The 17,990-nt window shown below is 54.1% G+C and overlaps 5 protein-coding genes across 5 annotated transcripts; 3 read left to right on the top strand and 2 right to left on the bottom strand.

Annotated features, from left to right (window-relative positions):
- Window positions 1-22: 22 nt before the first annotated feature.
- On the top strand, window positions 23-1,903 carry PG997_015422 (uncharacterized protein; the record flags this gene model as incomplete). The annotated part of the gene is made up of 5 exons (XM_066819736.1): window positions 23-50; window positions 98-439; window positions 485-852; window positions 920-1,241; window positions 1,395-1,903. 5 exons carry the CDS (start codon window positions 23-25, stop codon window positions 1,901-1,903), a joined length of 1,569 nt encoding a protein of 522 aa, XP_066660621.1.
- Window positions 1,904-3,123: 1,220 nt separating this feature from the next.
- PG997_015423 (uncharacterized protein) lies at window positions 3,124-4,067 on the bottom strand (the record flags this gene model as incomplete). The annotated part of the gene is made up of 2 exons (XM_066819737.1): window positions 3,124-3,659; window positions 4,064-4,067. The coding sequence occupies 2 exons, from the start codon at window positions 4,065-4,067 to the stop codon at window positions 3,124-3,126; spliced, it is 540 nt and encodes a 179-aa protein (XP_066660622.1).
- Window positions 4,068-4,870: 803 nt separating this feature from the next.
- PG997_015424 (uncharacterized protein) lies at window positions 4,871-5,895 on the top strand (the record flags this gene model as incomplete). Its single annotated transcript, XM_066819738.1, has 3 exons — window positions 4,871-5,472; window positions 5,527-5,610; window positions 5,631-5,895. The coding sequence occupies 3 exons, from the start codon at window positions 4,871-4,873 to the stop codon at window positions 5,893-5,895; spliced, it is 951 nt and encodes a 316-aa protein (XP_066660623.1).
- A 6,094-nt stretch (window positions 5,896-11,989) lies between these two features.
- Window positions 11,990-13,520, top strand: PG997_015425 (WSC domain protein; the record flags this gene model as incomplete). The annotated part of the gene is given in 4 exon segments (XM_066819739.1): window positions 11,990-12,339; window positions 12,408-12,432; window positions 12,521-13,186; window positions 13,206-13,520. The coding sequence occupies 4 exon segments, from the start codon at window positions 11,990-11,992 to the stop codon at window positions 13,518-13,520; spliced, it is 1,356 nt and encodes a 451-aa protein (XP_066660624.1).
- Window positions 13,521-16,925: 3,405 nt separating this feature from the next.
- On the bottom strand, window positions 16,926-17,752 carry PG997_015426 (uncharacterized protein; the record flags this gene model as incomplete). Its single annotated transcript, XM_066819740.1, has 2 exons — window positions 16,926-17,339; window positions 17,444-17,752. The coding sequence occupies 2 exons, from the start codon at window positions 17,750-17,752 to the stop codon at window positions 16,926-16,928; spliced, it is 723 nt and encodes a 240-aa protein (XP_066660625.1).
- Window positions 17,753-17,990: the final 238 nt, after the last annotated feature.

Genomic DNA, 17,990 nt, shown 5'->3' on the forward strand with positions numbered 1-17,990 from the left:
CTAACTCTCCTTGTCATGCATAATGTCATCTCAATCTGAGCAACCCAGGAGTTTAACTCATTCGATTCACCTGACACAGAAACGCTGTTCCACTTAGTCCCTACCAACGAACTTGGCTATGAGGCTTTCCCCCAAAACTCCCGTTTTCTGTCAAGAAGCAGGCTGAAGGACAACACCGGACGCTCCAGACTGGGTTTAGAAATCGGCTATCACGTTCCCAAGACCGCTCAGAGCCATCTCATTGCCGAGCTTGGTCGCAATGCTGATATCATGCTGCCCGATGATGATGCGCTGTCCTCCATCCACGCTGTTTTCGAGTTCAGTCATACGCCTTGTCGTATTCTTCTACGTGATCGCTCCGGGCAGGCGTCCTCTGTCAAGTGCGAGCCCGTCTCTACTCAGGAGATGCCTGCGGAAGAGGAGGGACACATTAAATTTAGTAAAAACTACAGGCTGATAATAGGACCATATACTTTTGATCTAGTCTGGTATATTACTAACGGCACACAGGCAATGGGAAAGGCTATAGACGGCTATGAAGGGTCGCTACGAAAGGCCAGGCTGCGATCGTCCCTTAACCACCCCACGGATCAAATCGAGCCCGAGAAAGGTTGGAGGTATCCCCCAAGAGTGAAAACACAAAGTAGCCTTGACTCCGATGTCACCGCAATCACCGAAGAGCTCAAACTCCTTGGACGAGACAGGCCCGGCCAAATTCGTCTAGTCAAGATCCTAAACCCAAAAGGAGGGGAAACTTGCGCAGTAATCAAAGGGTTTGCTTCTGCCGTTGGCCCAGTCGGATCCAGAGCTCTCATAAAAAATGAGGCCAAGATGATGAGATATTTAAATCACGTTAGTCATCTTTGACCATTTGTTTTCATCCAGTCCGATCACGGCTAATTACTAATACTACGGGCAGAAACATATCATAGAAATAGAAATACTGGTATGCCAAGACGGTAACGAGGTGATCCAGATAAAGATGCCGCAGAGGCACTCTTTGACGACACTGACGAAACTCTGGTTCGAATCCGGCTGGATTGAGTCTCGCGATTGGAATGCCATCTGCTGTAAAGTTGCAGAACACCTGCTGTCTGCTCTCGCCTACCTTTCCGGCAAGAGCATAATTCATCTGGATGTGAATCCCGACAACATTTTGTATTACCTAGAAGCGGAAGGGCGATCAAATGACCCGGGCGGCAGTCACCGGGGTGGTTTTCAATTTCAGCTCGCCAACTTTGGTCACGCCACCTATATGTATGAAACAAAGATTACACCAAGGCGCGGAACGGTTGACTATTACTAGGCTCCGGAGTTGCATCTCGACACCTCCAAAGACGTGGTCCACCACAGCCACAAGAGCGATATTTACTCACTCTGCGTAACCCTTTTAGCTGCCCTCGAAGGGATGCAAACCTTCTGTTCGCTTGAAGGCACCCCTAATCACCAGGATATTCTGTTACTCATCCAAAAGAAGATCACAAGCCAGCCCCTTCTCCAAGACACGGGCAAAATCAACCCCGACGAGAGGCTATCAGCAGCAGACTTGCTCGAAAAGTACTTTAACAACTCCCGATCAATAGAGCCAACAGCAGAGGCGAAGAGGAAAGAAGAATTAGCAGTAGCAAGGACTTGCGAAATTGATATGCAAGATACGGAAGCCCCTCCGCCCTCCGGCCCGCCGTCACAAGAAATCCCTTCGATGCAGTGTATCATCTACAGCCCAACGAGGATGAGGCATCCTGCCGAGCGTTCAGCAGCAAGCCGCATGCCACCTCCGGCCAAGTTGACTCTCGAATCCGGAGTTCGAAAGAGTGGCCGGGCAACTCCAAATCGAACAAGCCGTCGGACATCCCGATGTCCCACTCCGAGAATTCCAAGGGACTTCGACTTGTCTCACTGAGGCCCGCCGTTGGCCTTTGTCAACCAGGCTCTGGTCGACATTACGGGATAGTAAATATTTACCCAAAAAGCCCATCTGGAATAGCCAGGCGTTGTATGTTAAGCTCCACCTGTTTTCATACGTTCTCTTCTCTTCAATGTAGTAGCATTATACAGGTTAAAGATAGGGACCACCTTTGACAGACAACGACGTGGAAGTCTTTCACCTCAATTCGGTCGGGAACCACGCCAAAACTGAGACGAAGGACAACTGAATCGAGAAAGTCCCCCACGTTGTGTAGAAGTAGCCATGATATGTGAAGAAACGGACGAATTGGGTAGACTCTAGACCCCTGCGGTGTAGTGACTGTCGCCAAGAAGGAGTTGGGCAATGCACACGTATATAAACCCCAAAGTGCCCGAACCTGAGGATTTTTCGATCATCGTAACCCTAGCTAGCCACAAGCATTGCATTTTACCTTCCTTTACCAGATAAGAATTGAAAGTCGTGCAGCTCACCAGTTTCAGCTGACACTTTCCGCGCTATAGTAGTAGTATAGCGTCCAGATCCAATAGTGCGGATGCCGGGGCTTGCGCTACCAATGCGCTAATCCCCGCCGACTGGCTCTCCAGTTCCAGAACGGGATCAAGAAGAGAGACGTTCCTGGATGAAGCAAGTCTGGGGTTCTCAGCCTCGGCAGCTGAAGTGCGCATATCTACCCAGCCCTAGGACAATTGAGCTAGCTCATCAGCTCGACAACGACTAACAGCCTGTACTAGACTATAATGGCTTCAAGTAATCTTAAAACATAGTAACAAGCAGGTGTGCTGCGAAGTCTTAAGTAGAGAAGATGTCCTCTCAGATATCAGCTCAGGAAAGGTCTACTCTCTTTGCCACGCTCCTTTGCTCACAGCCAACCACACTCGTTTTCCTACAACCCAAGTCATTCGTTTTACCCATCCATCACCATGAAGCAGAACATTGCCTTTTTGTCGGCCTTCGCCGGGCTTGCGGCGGCATCGTGTTGCAGAAGCAACCAGTGCTTGCGAGGTGAGTGAGACAGGATACGAACATCCAAATGAGGTGTCTCATTGTGCTGGATAACATGAAACTAACTCTCACCGTAACAGAAATCGTGGCCGACACTTTCCCGGGCCGCAACGGTGTGCAGGACTGCTCGGCCTATCTCGCCGTCACCGTCACGCCAAGTGTATCGTAAGTGACCCGACTTGCCCCCTCCTTCACGTTGGCAGGATATAACGTAGCTGACTGACAAAACCCTCCTGTACAGCACCGTGTACGAGACGGTCAGCACGACGGTGCAGCAAGACACGACGCAGGTCGAGTCCCAGTTCCTGACGGTGGGCGAGACCACGACGGCCGCGACCGAGACCGTCTACACGACCGAGACGGTCCCGACGACGGTGACCGAGACCAGCCTGGTCACCGCCTTCTCGACCGTCGTCGGCGCCACCACGACGAAGACCGCGATCACTTACACCCGCACCTACATCTACATTAAGCGCAGCGAGCCGACCGGCGCTGCCCCTGCCGTCCTCCTCCCCGCTATCCCGGACTACGCGACGGCCGCCTGCACCGTCTTGAACCAGTACGCCGCCGCCTGCCGCTGCGCCGGCGTTACCCCCGACCACCATCACGGCGTCGGCACCCGCGACCACCGTGACCTTGACCGTGTCGACCGCGGTCGACTCGACTGTCCTCTCCACCACCGCCGTGACCGAGACGACGGCGGTGCCCGTCACGGCGACCGAGGTCGCTACCACGACCGAGCTCGACGTGTCCACCGCCACCGAGGTCGCCACCACGACTGACTTCACCTCGGTGACGGCCACCACCACCACCGTCCAGGTCCGCACGCAAACTGTACTCACAGGTTGAACAAGTAATTAGATGAATATTCGACGTCAAAGACACATTAATACTATATCTTGCCTTTTCATAGTCGCCGCTCCCCAGATGCTTGAGTACATGTACCGAACTCTCCATTGCCTATTTGGTCTGGCTTGTAGTTCGCTATGGGCATTGGAAACTCATGGGTTGTCAGAGAAAAGAACGTCATCATCGCCATTTTTTTCGTCTGATATGTAAATGTAGTTGGTGTCAGTTAGCTCAATTCGGACCATTCGTGGTGGCGGCGGCGGGATGATGCCTGCGGCGCACTCATTGTGAAGCTACCGCGCCCCTCGGACAGCGTCCAAAAATAGCGACGTGGGGTTTCAATCGTGTGGCATACAATGCCAAGTGACGATGTATAGGCACTTGACCTGCATTTTCCAAGTCTATGCTGGCCCGAAGCCGAGTTGCTCTATTGCCCGTATCCGTACATGCATGCCATTTTCACCGACTGTCGTGATTTCATCGATAGCCACCTGCGACTTGGAACCCAACCCCTCCCTCCTCCAAAAAGGCGGTGATCCCTCCTCGACTGACCTCATCTCCAGCGCGTGCCGGGGGGCAGTGCAGCCTGAGTAAATAACTCACCCGCGTGCATTGGAGCAGTCGTTGAATGCCGAGCCCAACTCTTGTTACTAGTGTAGCTTTCCCTGAAATTGAGAGGCAACCTACCTACAGATTGGTTGGTCCAAGTCCCCCGCGACGATCGACATACTACGCGCAGGACGACGGAATCCCCGCAGCGCCGTTTCAAATTGGCGTCGCCCACGTATCGCAACCGCAACGCAACGCTGCTGCGGATCTTCTTTGTCTCGGGCATTGGAAATTCGAGCCTGTTGAGCCCAATTTCCATCTCATACACCACTACATACCCCCTTTTTTTTCCTTTTTTGAGCCGCTCGACTTATCGCAGCCAGCAGCAATGTTGGCGACGGACACCAGCAGCTACACGTTGCGCAAGGCCGGCCAGCCCTTCACCGCCGACCACCGGATCTGGTTCGAGCGCGACGGCCAGCCCATCTCGCCGTTCCACGACATCCGCTCCGCGTGCACGATGGCGAGGGGTCGCTGAACATGGTCGTCGAGGTCCCGCGCTGGACCAACGCCAAGTTCGAGGTGAGCCCTGATCCCTCTTCCTCCTCCAATTTGCACGCGCAACTCGAAAAAGAAGAAGGGGTGTACATCATCATACTCACCGCCTCCAATGACAGATCACGCGGGATGAGCGCATCAACCCCATCGGCCAGAACGTCAAGGGCGGCCAGCTCCGCTTCACCAACAACTGCTTCCCCCTACCGGGGCTACCTGTGGAACTACGGCGCCCTGCCGCAGACCTGGGAGGACCCGCACCACGTCCACCCGGACACGGGCATGCCGGGCGACAACGACCCGCTCGACGTGCTGGACATCGGGCGCGCCGTCGGCGTGACAGGAGAGGTCAAGCGCGTCAAGGTCCTCGGCATCTTGGGCCTGCTCGACGGCGGCGAGACGGACTGGAAGGTAATCGCCATGGACGTGCGGGATTCCCTTTCGGAAGTGGTGAATGATATCGGCGACGTCGAGACGTACTTTCCGGGGCTGCTGGATGCGACGCGCGATTTCTTCCGGATTTACAAGATCCCCGACGGGGAGGTGCCCAATGAGTTCGCGCTCGATGGCAAGTTCATGAACAAGAGGTAAGTTCTCCTCAGAACGGTTCAAGGGACGACAACTCACACTGGTACCTAAAGGTATGCGCTCAGCGTCATTGCCAACTGCCGAATGTCCTGGAAGCGGTTGATCACCGGGACGGCGAACCGTGGGGACATTTCAATGTAAGTATTTACCTACTTAGGCCACCCCTTCCCGGAATCGCGGGGCTGTTGGCGCAAGCCGTTGCTAACGAACGCGCCCACAATGAAAGTGAGAACACGACCCTGAGCGGCACGCCGGGCAAGATCGACCCGGACGAGCTGGACCTGCCGCCCAACGAGGACTTGCCTCCGGCCGACGTCGCGCCCAGCGAGGACTGGCATTTCATTTCGCGCGAGGAGCTGGATCTGTCCACGGGATGGGTGACGATTGAGGATGAGGAGGGGACCGGGAGGCTTGTTAGCTAGATGAAGCAGCTACGGCTGAAGAAGAAGAAGTTGATGACGATGATGATGATGAACCTCCTCTCCTTAGGGGGCAACCGTGGATAAAATCCGGTAACCTTTTTAGCGGACGATTGGGCGGGAATTTGATAGACAAACAGCCTTTGACCATGTGACAGATCAGAGCCATGGGGACATGATGAGCATCCGGCAGCCTCCGCTGGAAACAACATCGAAAGGATAGGATATGATATCAGAAAGCAGGCGTAAAACGAATTCAGGGGCAAGGTCACAGGGAACGATCGCAAAGGCCACCATGCTTTTCCAGGTCCGGAGAGGGGTTGCCGGGACGCGAGATGAGAGATGATACATGAGCTATAAAGAGAAGAACATCGATTGAATATGGATAGACTACTTACACACATCACCATTCGGCGGCGTTTGTTGCCGGACTGCGTCTCTTCCTCACGCGATCCCCAAGTTCGTGAACAGGAGTCGTCGTGTAACATGACGTGATGACTTACGCGAGGCACTGAATCTAGCAGCTCGATGGTACAAGAAGAAGTGGTGGTTGTATCGTCTCCTCACCTCGTTGGATGTGTAGGTATGCTAGAGCTGTCATGTAGTCGTATATTAGCAAGCCCCGAGATCTGGGCTGCGAATGAGTGTAACGACTGGGGCCTCCTTCGTAGACAGAGGCGCCTGGGCAGCCAGGATAGGAGGTAAGTAGCTGAACCGGGAAGAGGAGAAAGGGGGAGTACGTGATGGCAATCCTAACGGCTAGCAGCCGTCCAAGCTTCAATGAGGCATCCATCATCGGCAAGCCTCCAAGGCTCACTCTGGAGGCGTCTTGCCGATAAACCGGACTGCTTGCGCCTAGCAGAAAGGGAGACAGGCCACGCTGCGGCTCGTGGTAGGCAGGCACGAAAGTAGGGCAGTCGGCATACCGAAACCTGTATGCAGATTGACTCGCTTCCTCTGCGGCGCCCCGTCCAAAGAGCATGTGGAGGCACGTCGGACAGCTTCAGACCCTCAACACCGGAGGGCGTTCACCATTGAACCATCTGTCCACGCCATCGCACCTGGGGCTGGGCAAGGCATCCACGGCGACTAGAGTTGACAGATGCCACAGCCGAACTCGATAGACAGACACATGGCTACAGCCAAGGCTGTAGCTTGTCAACCGAAGGCGCTGGTCTTTGACTCCATTAGTTGGATATGAGTTCGCCTAGGGGACTCATAGATCCTACACAGCCTACAAAGCCAAAGGAACGACGATGAACGAACCCCTAACCCAGTCAGTTCAGTAGCGGCGTACAGTAAGCATTAATGGTCTTGGTCATCTTTTCGTCAAGCATCAAACCCCTTTTTCAACGGGATGTGTCCGCCCCTAAGTGCCCCCTTACTACCTAGCCTCCCGGGAAGAGGGAAACTAACTAAAGAAATCCGACAAGCCACCACCACTACAAGCTCGCGACGGGGCGTTTTCCCCCCTTGCGTTAGCGATTTTAGCCCAAGTTGACAGCGACCCTCAAAAAAGCAAATTGCTGAGAAAAAACGACATGTCGAAACGGTTCAATGTCCGGAAAAGCAGGAAGCAGAATGAAAGTCGGCTTGTATCCGATCCGGGAGGCAGGGCAAACGTACGGTGTGTAAGTATGTAGGTACTAGGTCGAGTGCGCAAGCCGTCACAGTGACCAGTCGGACGGCGCTCCATGGTGCGACGTACGTCACGCTGCATTCTTCCCCTCGGCGGGCGCATACCGAGGGGGGAAAAAGAATGAACAGACTCGGACGGTGGTTTTGGAAGGTCTCTATCGCAGCTCGCCCTCCCTCATCGGTCGGCCGCTGGATGTTTTGTTTTGCGCCCGCCAAAGCTGATGGCCGACCGATGATGCTGACAAGTTCCTCCGTAAAGCATGTGTGTGTGTGTGGTGACGGAATGCGATGGGTGATCCTTATTGGCCGCTCATGAGGATCTGCAAAGCGCAGTCCAAATTTAGACAGACCTGGCCTTTCGCCTTTCTGGGCCCTCTTTCCGGTAGCCAGTAGCTTCACTCCGACCTGAAGCTCCGACAGCTCTGGCTGGTTGTTGGTTCCTCTCTCTCTCTTTGGACAACCGCGCGCGCGCGTAATTAGAATCACGTTATGATGCACTGGTAAAGAAGGACTGACTGACTCCTCAATGGATGCAACGCACAAGATAAGCGCGGGTTAAGGGTTCGGGGAAGCGAATAGAACTAACGCTCTCGGCAGATCTCGAAACAATTTTAGACACGGCTCGCGGGACGCGGGCGCGAAAAATAAAAATAAAAAACGACAGGCAGTTTATTTTTTTGACTCTTTTTCCCCTTAGTGCACCTCGCTCGGGAGATGAGCGTACGACAGGGACGATCCGGCCTTGGCATCCAGACCGGCCGATCGTCTGCTCATCACTCTTGTGTCTGGACCTGCGGCTCAAATAAGATCGCTGAAGGCTCTTTCCTGTTCCTGCTTATACGTACATCATGATTGCAGATCGCATACAGACATTGTTCGTTTCTGGTTGTCAGCCTACATAGGCCGGTACTTCGAGTCGATTAACGTGCAGCTAACAGAAGTTACTAACCTACCGAGGGGGCGGACGGGGCCTTTTGCCTCTCTACCCTTAGCTAACCCCGTGTTGGGAGCGAGAAACAGAGAGCTAGGCACTATCGAACTCTCATTGCTCGCTGCCTTTGAGACCTGTCCGTTATCCAGATATCAACGACGTGAACAATCACGTAGAGGGTTGTTGGATACTCGCCGGACCAGGTCCATCTCTGCTGATTGATTGATTACTGAGATCCAGGTAGGGGGCAGATCTCGTTATCTCGCCCTCTGCAGAAAAGCAATCCGAACCGAAGGCAATTTTCGCGGGAGGAACCAATCAGTGCACCCAGATCGGGGGTTTCTGTGCAGCGCGACAATAGCTCGCTAGGGGGTTGGGGGAAGGTCAGCCTGTACATACTGGTCAGCCTGTACCTGTCTGCCCCCGTCTGCCCCTGGCGCCTGGCATTGGCCTGTCTGTCCGGCTTTCGGGAGGATCCACCCCCTACTTTAGCCAACCCCCGTTTTAGTCCGTTTCACATGCAGGGGGAGGGACCAAGTCGACTCTGGCTCTCGCTCCCAAATCCACCCGCCCAATGGACGGTGTGCAGTGCAGTGTGTGTGTGTGCATGTCAGTCTGTCAGCTGTTTCCTACCTCGTTCCTCGGAAGAACCAATTGAGTGATGCTCTTCCTGGCGAAAGCGTGGGATCGGATGTTGAAGCGGTGCAGCATGGTTCGTTCTGGCAGGGGTTCGGACCTGGACGATGGAAACAAAATAAACATTGGACGAGATTAGGGTAGGTGAGTCTAGAAGACTTCGCCTCGCTCGTTCGTTCGTCCGCTCGCTCGTCCGCGTACGTTATTAGGCTGTGCAGTTAGTTGACATGCAACGGTAGTGATGATCATGATAACGTTGAATTCGTCGGAGAATGGATTGCCCTAGGTCGTCGAGACGAGCCGCACCATTCGACAACGAGAACCCAAAGCAGCAAAGAGTCGTCGTTTTCCCTGTTTTATTTTTGTTGTGCCTCGCGCACAGTCGCGCTGCATTTTCGCATTGAGTCAATCAACCAACCAATCTCTCCTCGGGGCTGTTGGACGGCTCGAGCGCCCTCCCCGTAATCTCGGGGATACGAATGCACACCCACAATCCCATTCCACGATTCCACCTACAATTCAACCTACCGGCCAACCTGCTACGGCAACTCGAAATCACCTTGGTCACTTTGGATACCTTGGATACTGGCACAGAAGCCAAAGGGCGGTGCAGAGCAAGCGAGCGAGCGAGCGAGCGGTGTCTCTTGTTCCCCAGAGCGGGCCGACACACGACAGCGCATAGTTCGTGTCATTTCCAGAGGCCAGCTGCAATCCCAATCAATCACTTATGCCGGGATCTCCAAGCAAGAATCGGAGAAAATTGCAAGATGCTTTCGCCAGCACAAACCTAATAATACACCCCCTACGTTAGGTCTTACGTGCTGCATCCACTTGTGCATGTTCGCTGCAGACAGACACTCGAAAACAGGTTGGTGAGAGCGCGACATACTGAGCGACCCAAAACCTGCCCAGTAAGATTCTGGGCATATGCAAGCAAGCCAACGTGAAATGCTACTTTTGACAGCCACACACCGGACAGCACAGCAAAGCGCTAAGAAATCCAAAACCTGGTCAAGACACATCCGACAATTTTTTCTTTTTTTCTTCTCTCTTCTTCAGCGCAGCCTTTTGCCTTCAGGCTGGCTGACATATCCCATCAGCGCTGACCCGAGCTTGGGAGAAAAGATTGGGAGTCCTGCCATTTCCCTTCAACGTCTCAAGTCACGCCACAGGAGCCGGACCCTGCAAGAACTGGCGGCCGGTTCCCTACAATACATACTTACAAATAGTGAAATGTCAAGTGAAAGCGGCCGGCTCCAGCGACGAGCCTACACCGGTGACCGGTTTCTGTTCCGGCACCAAGGAAAATGGGAAGTCTGTTCGTTGGGGGTTGCACCAAGAGAGGACCCCTGCCTGCCAGCTGCTGCGCTCCCTTTTTGGGGTGGGCACTCTCGCAGGATTCTTTGGCCGTCTAGAATCCCTTTCCAACCTCTCAGAGAGGGCCAGAGAGGGCCGGAGAGGGCCGGAGAGGGCCTCGTCTCCCTTATTCCACCGAGCGTGCTTGGTCTCGAAAAGCTTGGCTGAGATAAATAGTCGTATGCGCGATCGATCTGTCTGTACCGCGATGGAAACAGAGTGCAATCCCCATTAAACGTCGCCTGTCAATTTCATTTCCGCGTGTGCTTCTCTGCAGCGAACAGCGGGGTTCATCTGGAGTTCTGGCCTGCTTCCTTGCCAGCTTGCCAAGTTTTTGTTGTGCGGCTGTTCAGATGTCAAGCCTCTTGGCCCTTGTTTTTTTTTCAACTGCCAGGCGAAAAGGGTGCTTGGGTGGTAGGGCCCCAGGGCGACAGGAGAGCTGACGACTCCACCCCCTGGCCTAGCGCGCTGGATGGAGAATGGGTACGAGGGCACGAAAAGCGAAAAGGCTAGGTTTATTTTAGGCCCAGTGACGGTGTCTCTGCTTGATTCTCATAGGGTGCCTGACCCCTGTTTACCCTGCACCGTACCTGGCCCTAAGCCTGTTTTTCTCTTGCTGCCCTCTTTTTTTCCTCTCTGTCTTCGGACGAGCCAAGCCTTTCAGCCCGACCCTCCGAGCGCAGTGCCCCTGCACCCACAATCTGCAGGCCGATGCGATGGGAAGGGGGGTGGGCATGGGTGTGGTGTGGTGTGGTGGAATTGGCGCTCGCCCGCTCGCCTGCATCGTTCAAGCGTCTGGCCCTGGATGAATATGGGCGCGCAATCCAAGCACCAAGCACCAAGCACCAAGCACCAACGCCCGCTCCTTAGCGTCGGTGGCGCGTACCTGGCAGAGTGCCAGTGCCCTGATTGGATTGATGCGCACCCACACCACCGGCCTGGGAGCTAATGTAAGCCCCCCTCGGCGTGTTCGAGTGGGTGGGATGGGACGGGGACTGGCCCTGGCCCTGGCCCTGGGCCTGCTGGGTATGTAGTAGTAGTAGTAGTCGAGACACAGAGAGACAGGACAGAACAGAACAGCGAGAGACTGACTAGGGTCGGCTTGTAAAAGTATACTTAACAGCCCGGCCTGCTCGCTGCCAGCCCTCCTTTTCTCCCTTCCCTTCCCTGGTCTCTTGCCTCACCGATCTACATATCTCCTTGTGGTTCGCCCAGCTGTTTGTTTGTCTTGTTTCCCGTCCACGCTCTTTGTCTTAGCAACTGCAATCGCTGTGTCGGCCGAGCCCGTACTCTCATTCAAACCCAAAGTGAATACTCTTTGTGTGTGTTGTCATCCATTCTTTCGGACAGCACCCTTTCGAGTCCCACTCACTTCAAAGCAACAATACCTGTCACTTGACTCGATTCCAAGTCAACAATCGATCGTTTCTCTCTTTAAGGTGCTCAGGTAACACCTCGCGACACATCCCACCACATTCTTTCAGAGGTTCAAACGCAAACACACAACTCTACGTTTATCCACACCCACAAATCAAGATGAGATTTTCCAGAATCGCCTCGGCCGCCCCCATGGTGGCCTTGGCCGCCGCCGCCGCCAACGAGCGCACCTTTGCCGTCCTCCGCTTCAACGGCGATGGCTTCCTGACCGAGGGCCGCGTCGACCCCATCGTCAACCCCGGCGAGCTGTCCGCTCACCACCACGGTATCATGGGTGGTAGCAACTTCGGCAAGACGGTCAACAAGGAGGACCTGCTCGACTCCAAGTGCACCACCGCCAAGATCGCCAACGACAAGTCCAACTACTGGGTCCCGACCCTGTGGTTCCAGTCTCCCACCAACGGCACTCTGTACAAGGTTCCCCTCTGGTACATGAACGTCTACTACTTGTAAGTCTTCATCGATTCCTATCCCATATCGGGTACGCCCAAAATAGAAACTAACATGCCCTCTCCAGCTTCGAGCCCACGGATGACAAGGTCGTGGCCTTCCCCCGGGCCTGAAGATGCTCGTCGGTGACCCGGCGACGCGTGACCCCCCGCGTTCGGCGGCGGCACCAACCTGGTCAAGAACGACAAGCCCATCCAGCCCATCCAGTTCACCTGCCCGCGCGTGGACAACAACGCGCCCCTGTACCCGGCCAACTCGAACGGCAAGACGGCCGGCATGGCGGACCCCAACAACAAGGGCGTCGGCGCCGGCTTCCCCATGGTCGAGTGCGACGGCTTCGCCTCCCCTCTCCGCCAGGACATCCACTTCCCCTCGTGCTACAACCCTAAGGCCGGCCTCGACGACTACAAGAACAACATGGCCTGGCCCACCGAGGAGAACTGGAAGCAGAACTGCCCCGAGGGCTGGATCCACGTCCCCCACATCTTCTTCGAGGTCTACTGGAACACGCCCCTGTTCGTCAACGAGTGGTCCCACGACGGCACCAGCCAGCCCTTCGTCTTCTCCAACGGCGACGCCACCGGCTACTCCTCGCACGGTGACTTCTTGGCCGGCTGGGACGTCGACACCCTCCAGACCATCATCGACACCTGCAACGCCGGCGACATCGGCATGGACAAGTGCCCCAACATCCCCGGCGGCCTGAACACCGACAACGACTGCCACATCACCCTCGACGACGACTCCGGCCTCGCCAACTCCCGCGTCGCCCACGACGGCTTCCAGAAGCTGCCCGGCAACAACAAGGTCACCGGCTGGGGCAAGGGCGGCGTCAGCGGCGGCAGCGTCTCCCCCCGCCGACGAGTCCCCCGTCAACCCCGCCAACCCCGCCCCCAGCAAGGCTTCTTCCGGCGGTGCCGCTGCTGCCGTTCCCTTCAAGGCCGCCGTCGCCAAGGAGCCCCAGGCCTCTTCCGCTTCGCCTGCCGCCCCTGCCACTACCGAGGCCCCCGCTAGCCCGGCCGAGGGCGGTGCTGACGGCGACATGAAGACGGTCTGGGACGTCGTCACCGTCACCGAGCTCACCACCGAGTTCGCGCCCGAGGCCACCGCCCCGGCCAAGCGTGACGTGCACGACCACATGGCCCGCCACATCAACCGTCGCAACCGCCGCTCTTCCTAAGCGAGAGGAGGCAATGGAAGGCAACACTTTTTCTTGTATTACAATATTAGGGAAAAGGGGGCGCAACGTTAACACTAGACCGGGTTTTACTACTCTTTTCCCCAACCCCTCAAGGAGATCTTTCAGCGGGTCAAGGTTGGATGGTTGATTCTTGTTGATTATATATATCTTATTTTTTGCAAAACACGCTGCTTGTTTTTGGGTATGCCACGAAGTCTCACGATTATAAAACCAAGCTTCTTTTGGGCAGATACCGGTTCGGACACTGCCCGTCACATTCTATCTCGCTTCTGTACTGTATAGTCTTTAGTATCCTTTATTCTCTTCTGCCTTGGAGCTGTCTATATACATTTCGACACGTTCCTGGCTTCAATTTGGGGATCGCCTTCTTCGCCCTTCACTTGAGGGGATGCATAGATGCGAGTCTCAATCAAATCAATAAGCAAATTCAAACTACTACTAGTATTTCGTCTTGTGAAGTCTTCAATGTGGACCATGCTCGTTGTTTTCTCATACTGACGCTCCGTAACAGTGACTAAGACCTACTGATTGAACCCAAGACGTTGTCGGAATAAGCTTTGGACGCCTGTAACACCCGTCGCCAGGGATCTCAGCATCTGCGGCCGCTACGGGACGAACCTAGACTCATGCATGTGTGACGGGTCCCTACCGCATCTTAAAGGTTTATTGCTCCTCGAGAGCAAACCTCTGGGGAGCAAACTGTCGATCTTGTGGTACCTGGGTTGGGATGACATGTGCTTACTGTGAAAACGGGACTTAAAGCAAGGGAGGACGGGCGGGACGGGAGTCAATCTGACATCCTTGCACTCCTATGATCTGTGTACCTGACGATCGTTTCATCTTGATAAGCAAACAATTGCTTCCAATCACGGGAGGTTCATCAATCCTACCGATGACAGTAGGATGCCATCGCGCAGACAAGCTGTGCCCATGGAGTCTGCGATGCTCGGGGGGGGGTGTGCCTCTGCCCCTACAGAACTGGGTCGCCCGCTCAATCTTTCAACATTCCTCCGGCGAATTGAGATCGACGGGAAGGTCGTCATTACAAGTTTGCCCCCCAGCAACCAAGAGTCTTTTCAATTCTTTGCGCAAAAAATAGTCCAACCCCTGTCTTGTCGGGCTCTCCCGTCTGCATCAAGGGACCAATCCGACCTTTCTTCCGGTCCCCTCGCGATCTGCCGCATCCCCTGCCGCCCACACCGTGGACTGGCGCACCCCGGCGGACCTCCTTGCGTCAAGCTCGGGACTTCGGCCGCAGAGATGCGGTAGTCCGGTCCGGGATTATTTGGATCTCTACCTAGAAGTCCCCGCCACATAGGGGAAGAAAGAAAAAGAAACATCCGAGCTAAACTCGGTTTTCCGTGAAATAGCTACATACGCTACGTCTCAATATGGTGCTGCGATCACATCGAGTCAATGCGTTTTGGGATAATCCAACCCAGCGAGTCAACAAGCATGCATGAGGCAGATCCGCAGAAGACAGACTGCTTGCCTAACATTCCCATTCCGGTAAAAAGGCCGTTGCTACGGATCACGTACAGCGTCTCCGGCGCCGTTTTGGCACGCAAAGGGCTAACTGGTGCCAATGTTCTCCAACTGGTCAGCTTCATAGCGTCTGTATCGCTACATGACCATGATGTATACAAAGCAATATCATATGGCTTCTGTTGTTCACTCCTACGAACTAGAGTTTCCTTCTCCTAGTAGAGTATCCACTTCGGGATAACCTCCGACCTCGCCTCCTCCTGCCTTTCTCGTGTCCGACCATTAGGTATACCTATCCGCACCAGGCCACAAAGCTGTCTTTTACATGAGCAAAATATATACGAACGCAAGAAGGAATCCCATCACCAACAAATTCATCCCAGCGGATTTAGCTCAGTTGGGAGAGCGCCAGACTGAAGATCCAAACTTCATCAGAATATCTGGAGGTCATGTGGTAAGCAACCCATTGCTTACAACCGGGAACAAACATATCCGAGTCAGTTGTCACTAACAAGACTCCGTAGTTCGATCCACATAAGCCGCATTCAATTTTTATTTTTGTTCTTGCTTTGCACATCTTGCGTTCTGGTATCTGTTAAGCACCATGGATGCTTGTGTATTTGTAATTTAACGTCGCAGCGTGTCCGCTACAGGTACTCCGTAGACTATCGATCTAATATACATGTCAATTTCCATACCGACCGGGGCAATTTCTCAAGCATCACGGAGGTCAGCCACAAGGCACAGAATATACTTCTAATCTCAAGATCACATGTACATCATTATAGAATAGATGGATGGATAGGTAGCACGTCTCATACCCCTCGGGAGGTCGGAGCGGCTCACGTCGCACCCCAGACGTTGAATAATACAACGACGGCAAATCTTCCAAGCATCTTCTTGTTGTCTGGCAGAACCCCGTTTAGTGCTGTTGCTATACTCCTACCTAGATACTCACCCATCATGTTGTTTGCTCCACGGACCAAGGCGAGAGAAATCATCTGCTGCTTTTGTTTCTTTCCTCTCTCTCTCTCTCCCTTCCTCTCTCTCTCTCTCTCTCTCTCTCTCTTCCTTTTACCCTTTTACGGCCGGAATAGGCCAGCATTGTCTGAGCGTACATGGTCCAAGTGAAGAACAACCAACACAACAACATTTGAAAATTTCTTATCCAATGTAGCGCCGGTCAAGTAGACTTTTAGGTAAAGCTCAAACTATTATCCGACAAGATGCTCGCATAAGCACTTGCCTTGAAGCACTTATAAGTACGCGATCAAGAACTGGAGACGCATAACCTCTTTAGAGTAAGTCATGGGATAACCTTGGGGCTTTGGGGCGCATCAGCTGTCCGCTCGTCTGAAATGTCGGCAGTAAGAGGGTGCTTCAAGTTGTTGGGTTACGGAGCAACGTATCACACTACACGCGCGGCTGTGAGATGGGTTTTGGAAGGGAAAACGTGAGCCTGCCGTGACGGGCATGGGAACTTTGTTAGGGACAATACCAAAAAGGGGGTGGTCAGGGCAAAGAACGTGTTGGCTACTTATGTTTTGGGGCCTAGGATAACAAGGAAGACATCACTGGGATTTCTCAGTATCACCATAAGCTGATCGAACGCGCATATATAGCCTGCATGGACAATCTGGTACCATAGAAGTCGGGTCTCCAACGCAACGGCCCGGGTATGCTGTCTCGGGAAACAAATCGCAGAGAAACCCGGGAAGACATTATAGGAGAAAGAGACCGAAGTAAAGGTTATTAAATTACTAGAAATAATTAATTATATACCTTTACTTTGCTTCGATGTGAAATTACCCCCCGTAGTTAAGGAAATAGATGAATGTGATGCTGATCCTGTCTCCTACTCAAAATAGAATGTTTTTATCAGGTTAATTATCGACTCGACTATGGCTGAACTACGACAATGACAGTTTGGGTTGCGGTCGCGGTGGTGACGGTGACGGAAGTGAAAAAGGTGGTGACGGAAGTGATGGTAGCAGTGGTGGTGGTGGTGGTTGGGCTGATTACGGTCGCGGTGGTGGTCGAAGAGGCTGTGACGGTCGTTGCGGTAACGAATGTGAAAGTGGAAGTGGAAGAGGTCACGCCGGTGGTGGTGGTGAGCTGGGTCTGGACGACAGTAGTGATGGGAGTAGGGGCGGTGGTGGTGGCAGTGGTGGTGGTGGTGGTGGTAAGCTCGCTGGAGACGCCGGCGCAGGAGCAAGCGGTCTGGTACTGGTTGGTGTTTTTGCAGCCAGGGGTTTTGTAGACCGGGGCGGCAGTGGCGTAGTAGCCACGCTCCCTATCACCGGGGTTAGGGTGCTGGTGGTGGTGGTGAAGGTGGTGGTGGTGGTGGTGCTAGTCGAGGTGCCGGAGGTGGTGGTGGTGGTGGTGGTCAGCGATGTCGAAGTGAAAGTGGGGCCGACGGTGGTGGTGGTGGTGGAGACGGCGGTGCCCGCGGTCGTGGTCGAGGTCGAGGTCACGGTCGTAGTGGTGAGGCTAGTGGAAGAAGCCCCGACGGTGCTGGTGGTGGTCGAGAAGGCGGTCGATGTACCAGGGGTGACGGTGACAGTGGTGGTGGTGATGACTTCGGCCCGCTTGAGGACTGCTGCATAGCAAACCTGTTGAGTGTCTCTGGCCGCCACAATGTCGCGCAGACAGTGGTTGTTCCTGCCGCAGTAGGCAGCCGCGAAGGCGACGAAGCCGGAGAAGATGGCACCGGTGGAGAGCTTCATTTTGGCGAAGGGGGTGGGTTACTAAGGGAGCGAGTGAGGGTCGATTAGATTAGTGAGTGTGGTGATAGTGAAATGAATGTAGTAGTTGATAAATGAATGTGGTGGAAGAGGAAAAATGAATGGAATGGAGCTGCTGCTATTGGAAGCGCAGCTGATGAGGAGAGAGAAATAGGAAGAACCTTGGGGAAGACAGCGAGTTCTCTATATACTCGATGAATCCGACAGTTCACCTGGGCAA

Source organism: Apiospora hydei (assembly GCF_038363865.1).
Source record: "Apiospora hydei strain CBS 114990 chromosome Unknown utg000011l_segment0_segment0, whole genome shotgun sequence".
NCBI classification, from domain to species: Eukaryota; Fungi; Ascomycota; class Sordariomycetes; order Amphisphaeriales; family Apiosporaceae; genus Apiospora; species Apiospora hydei.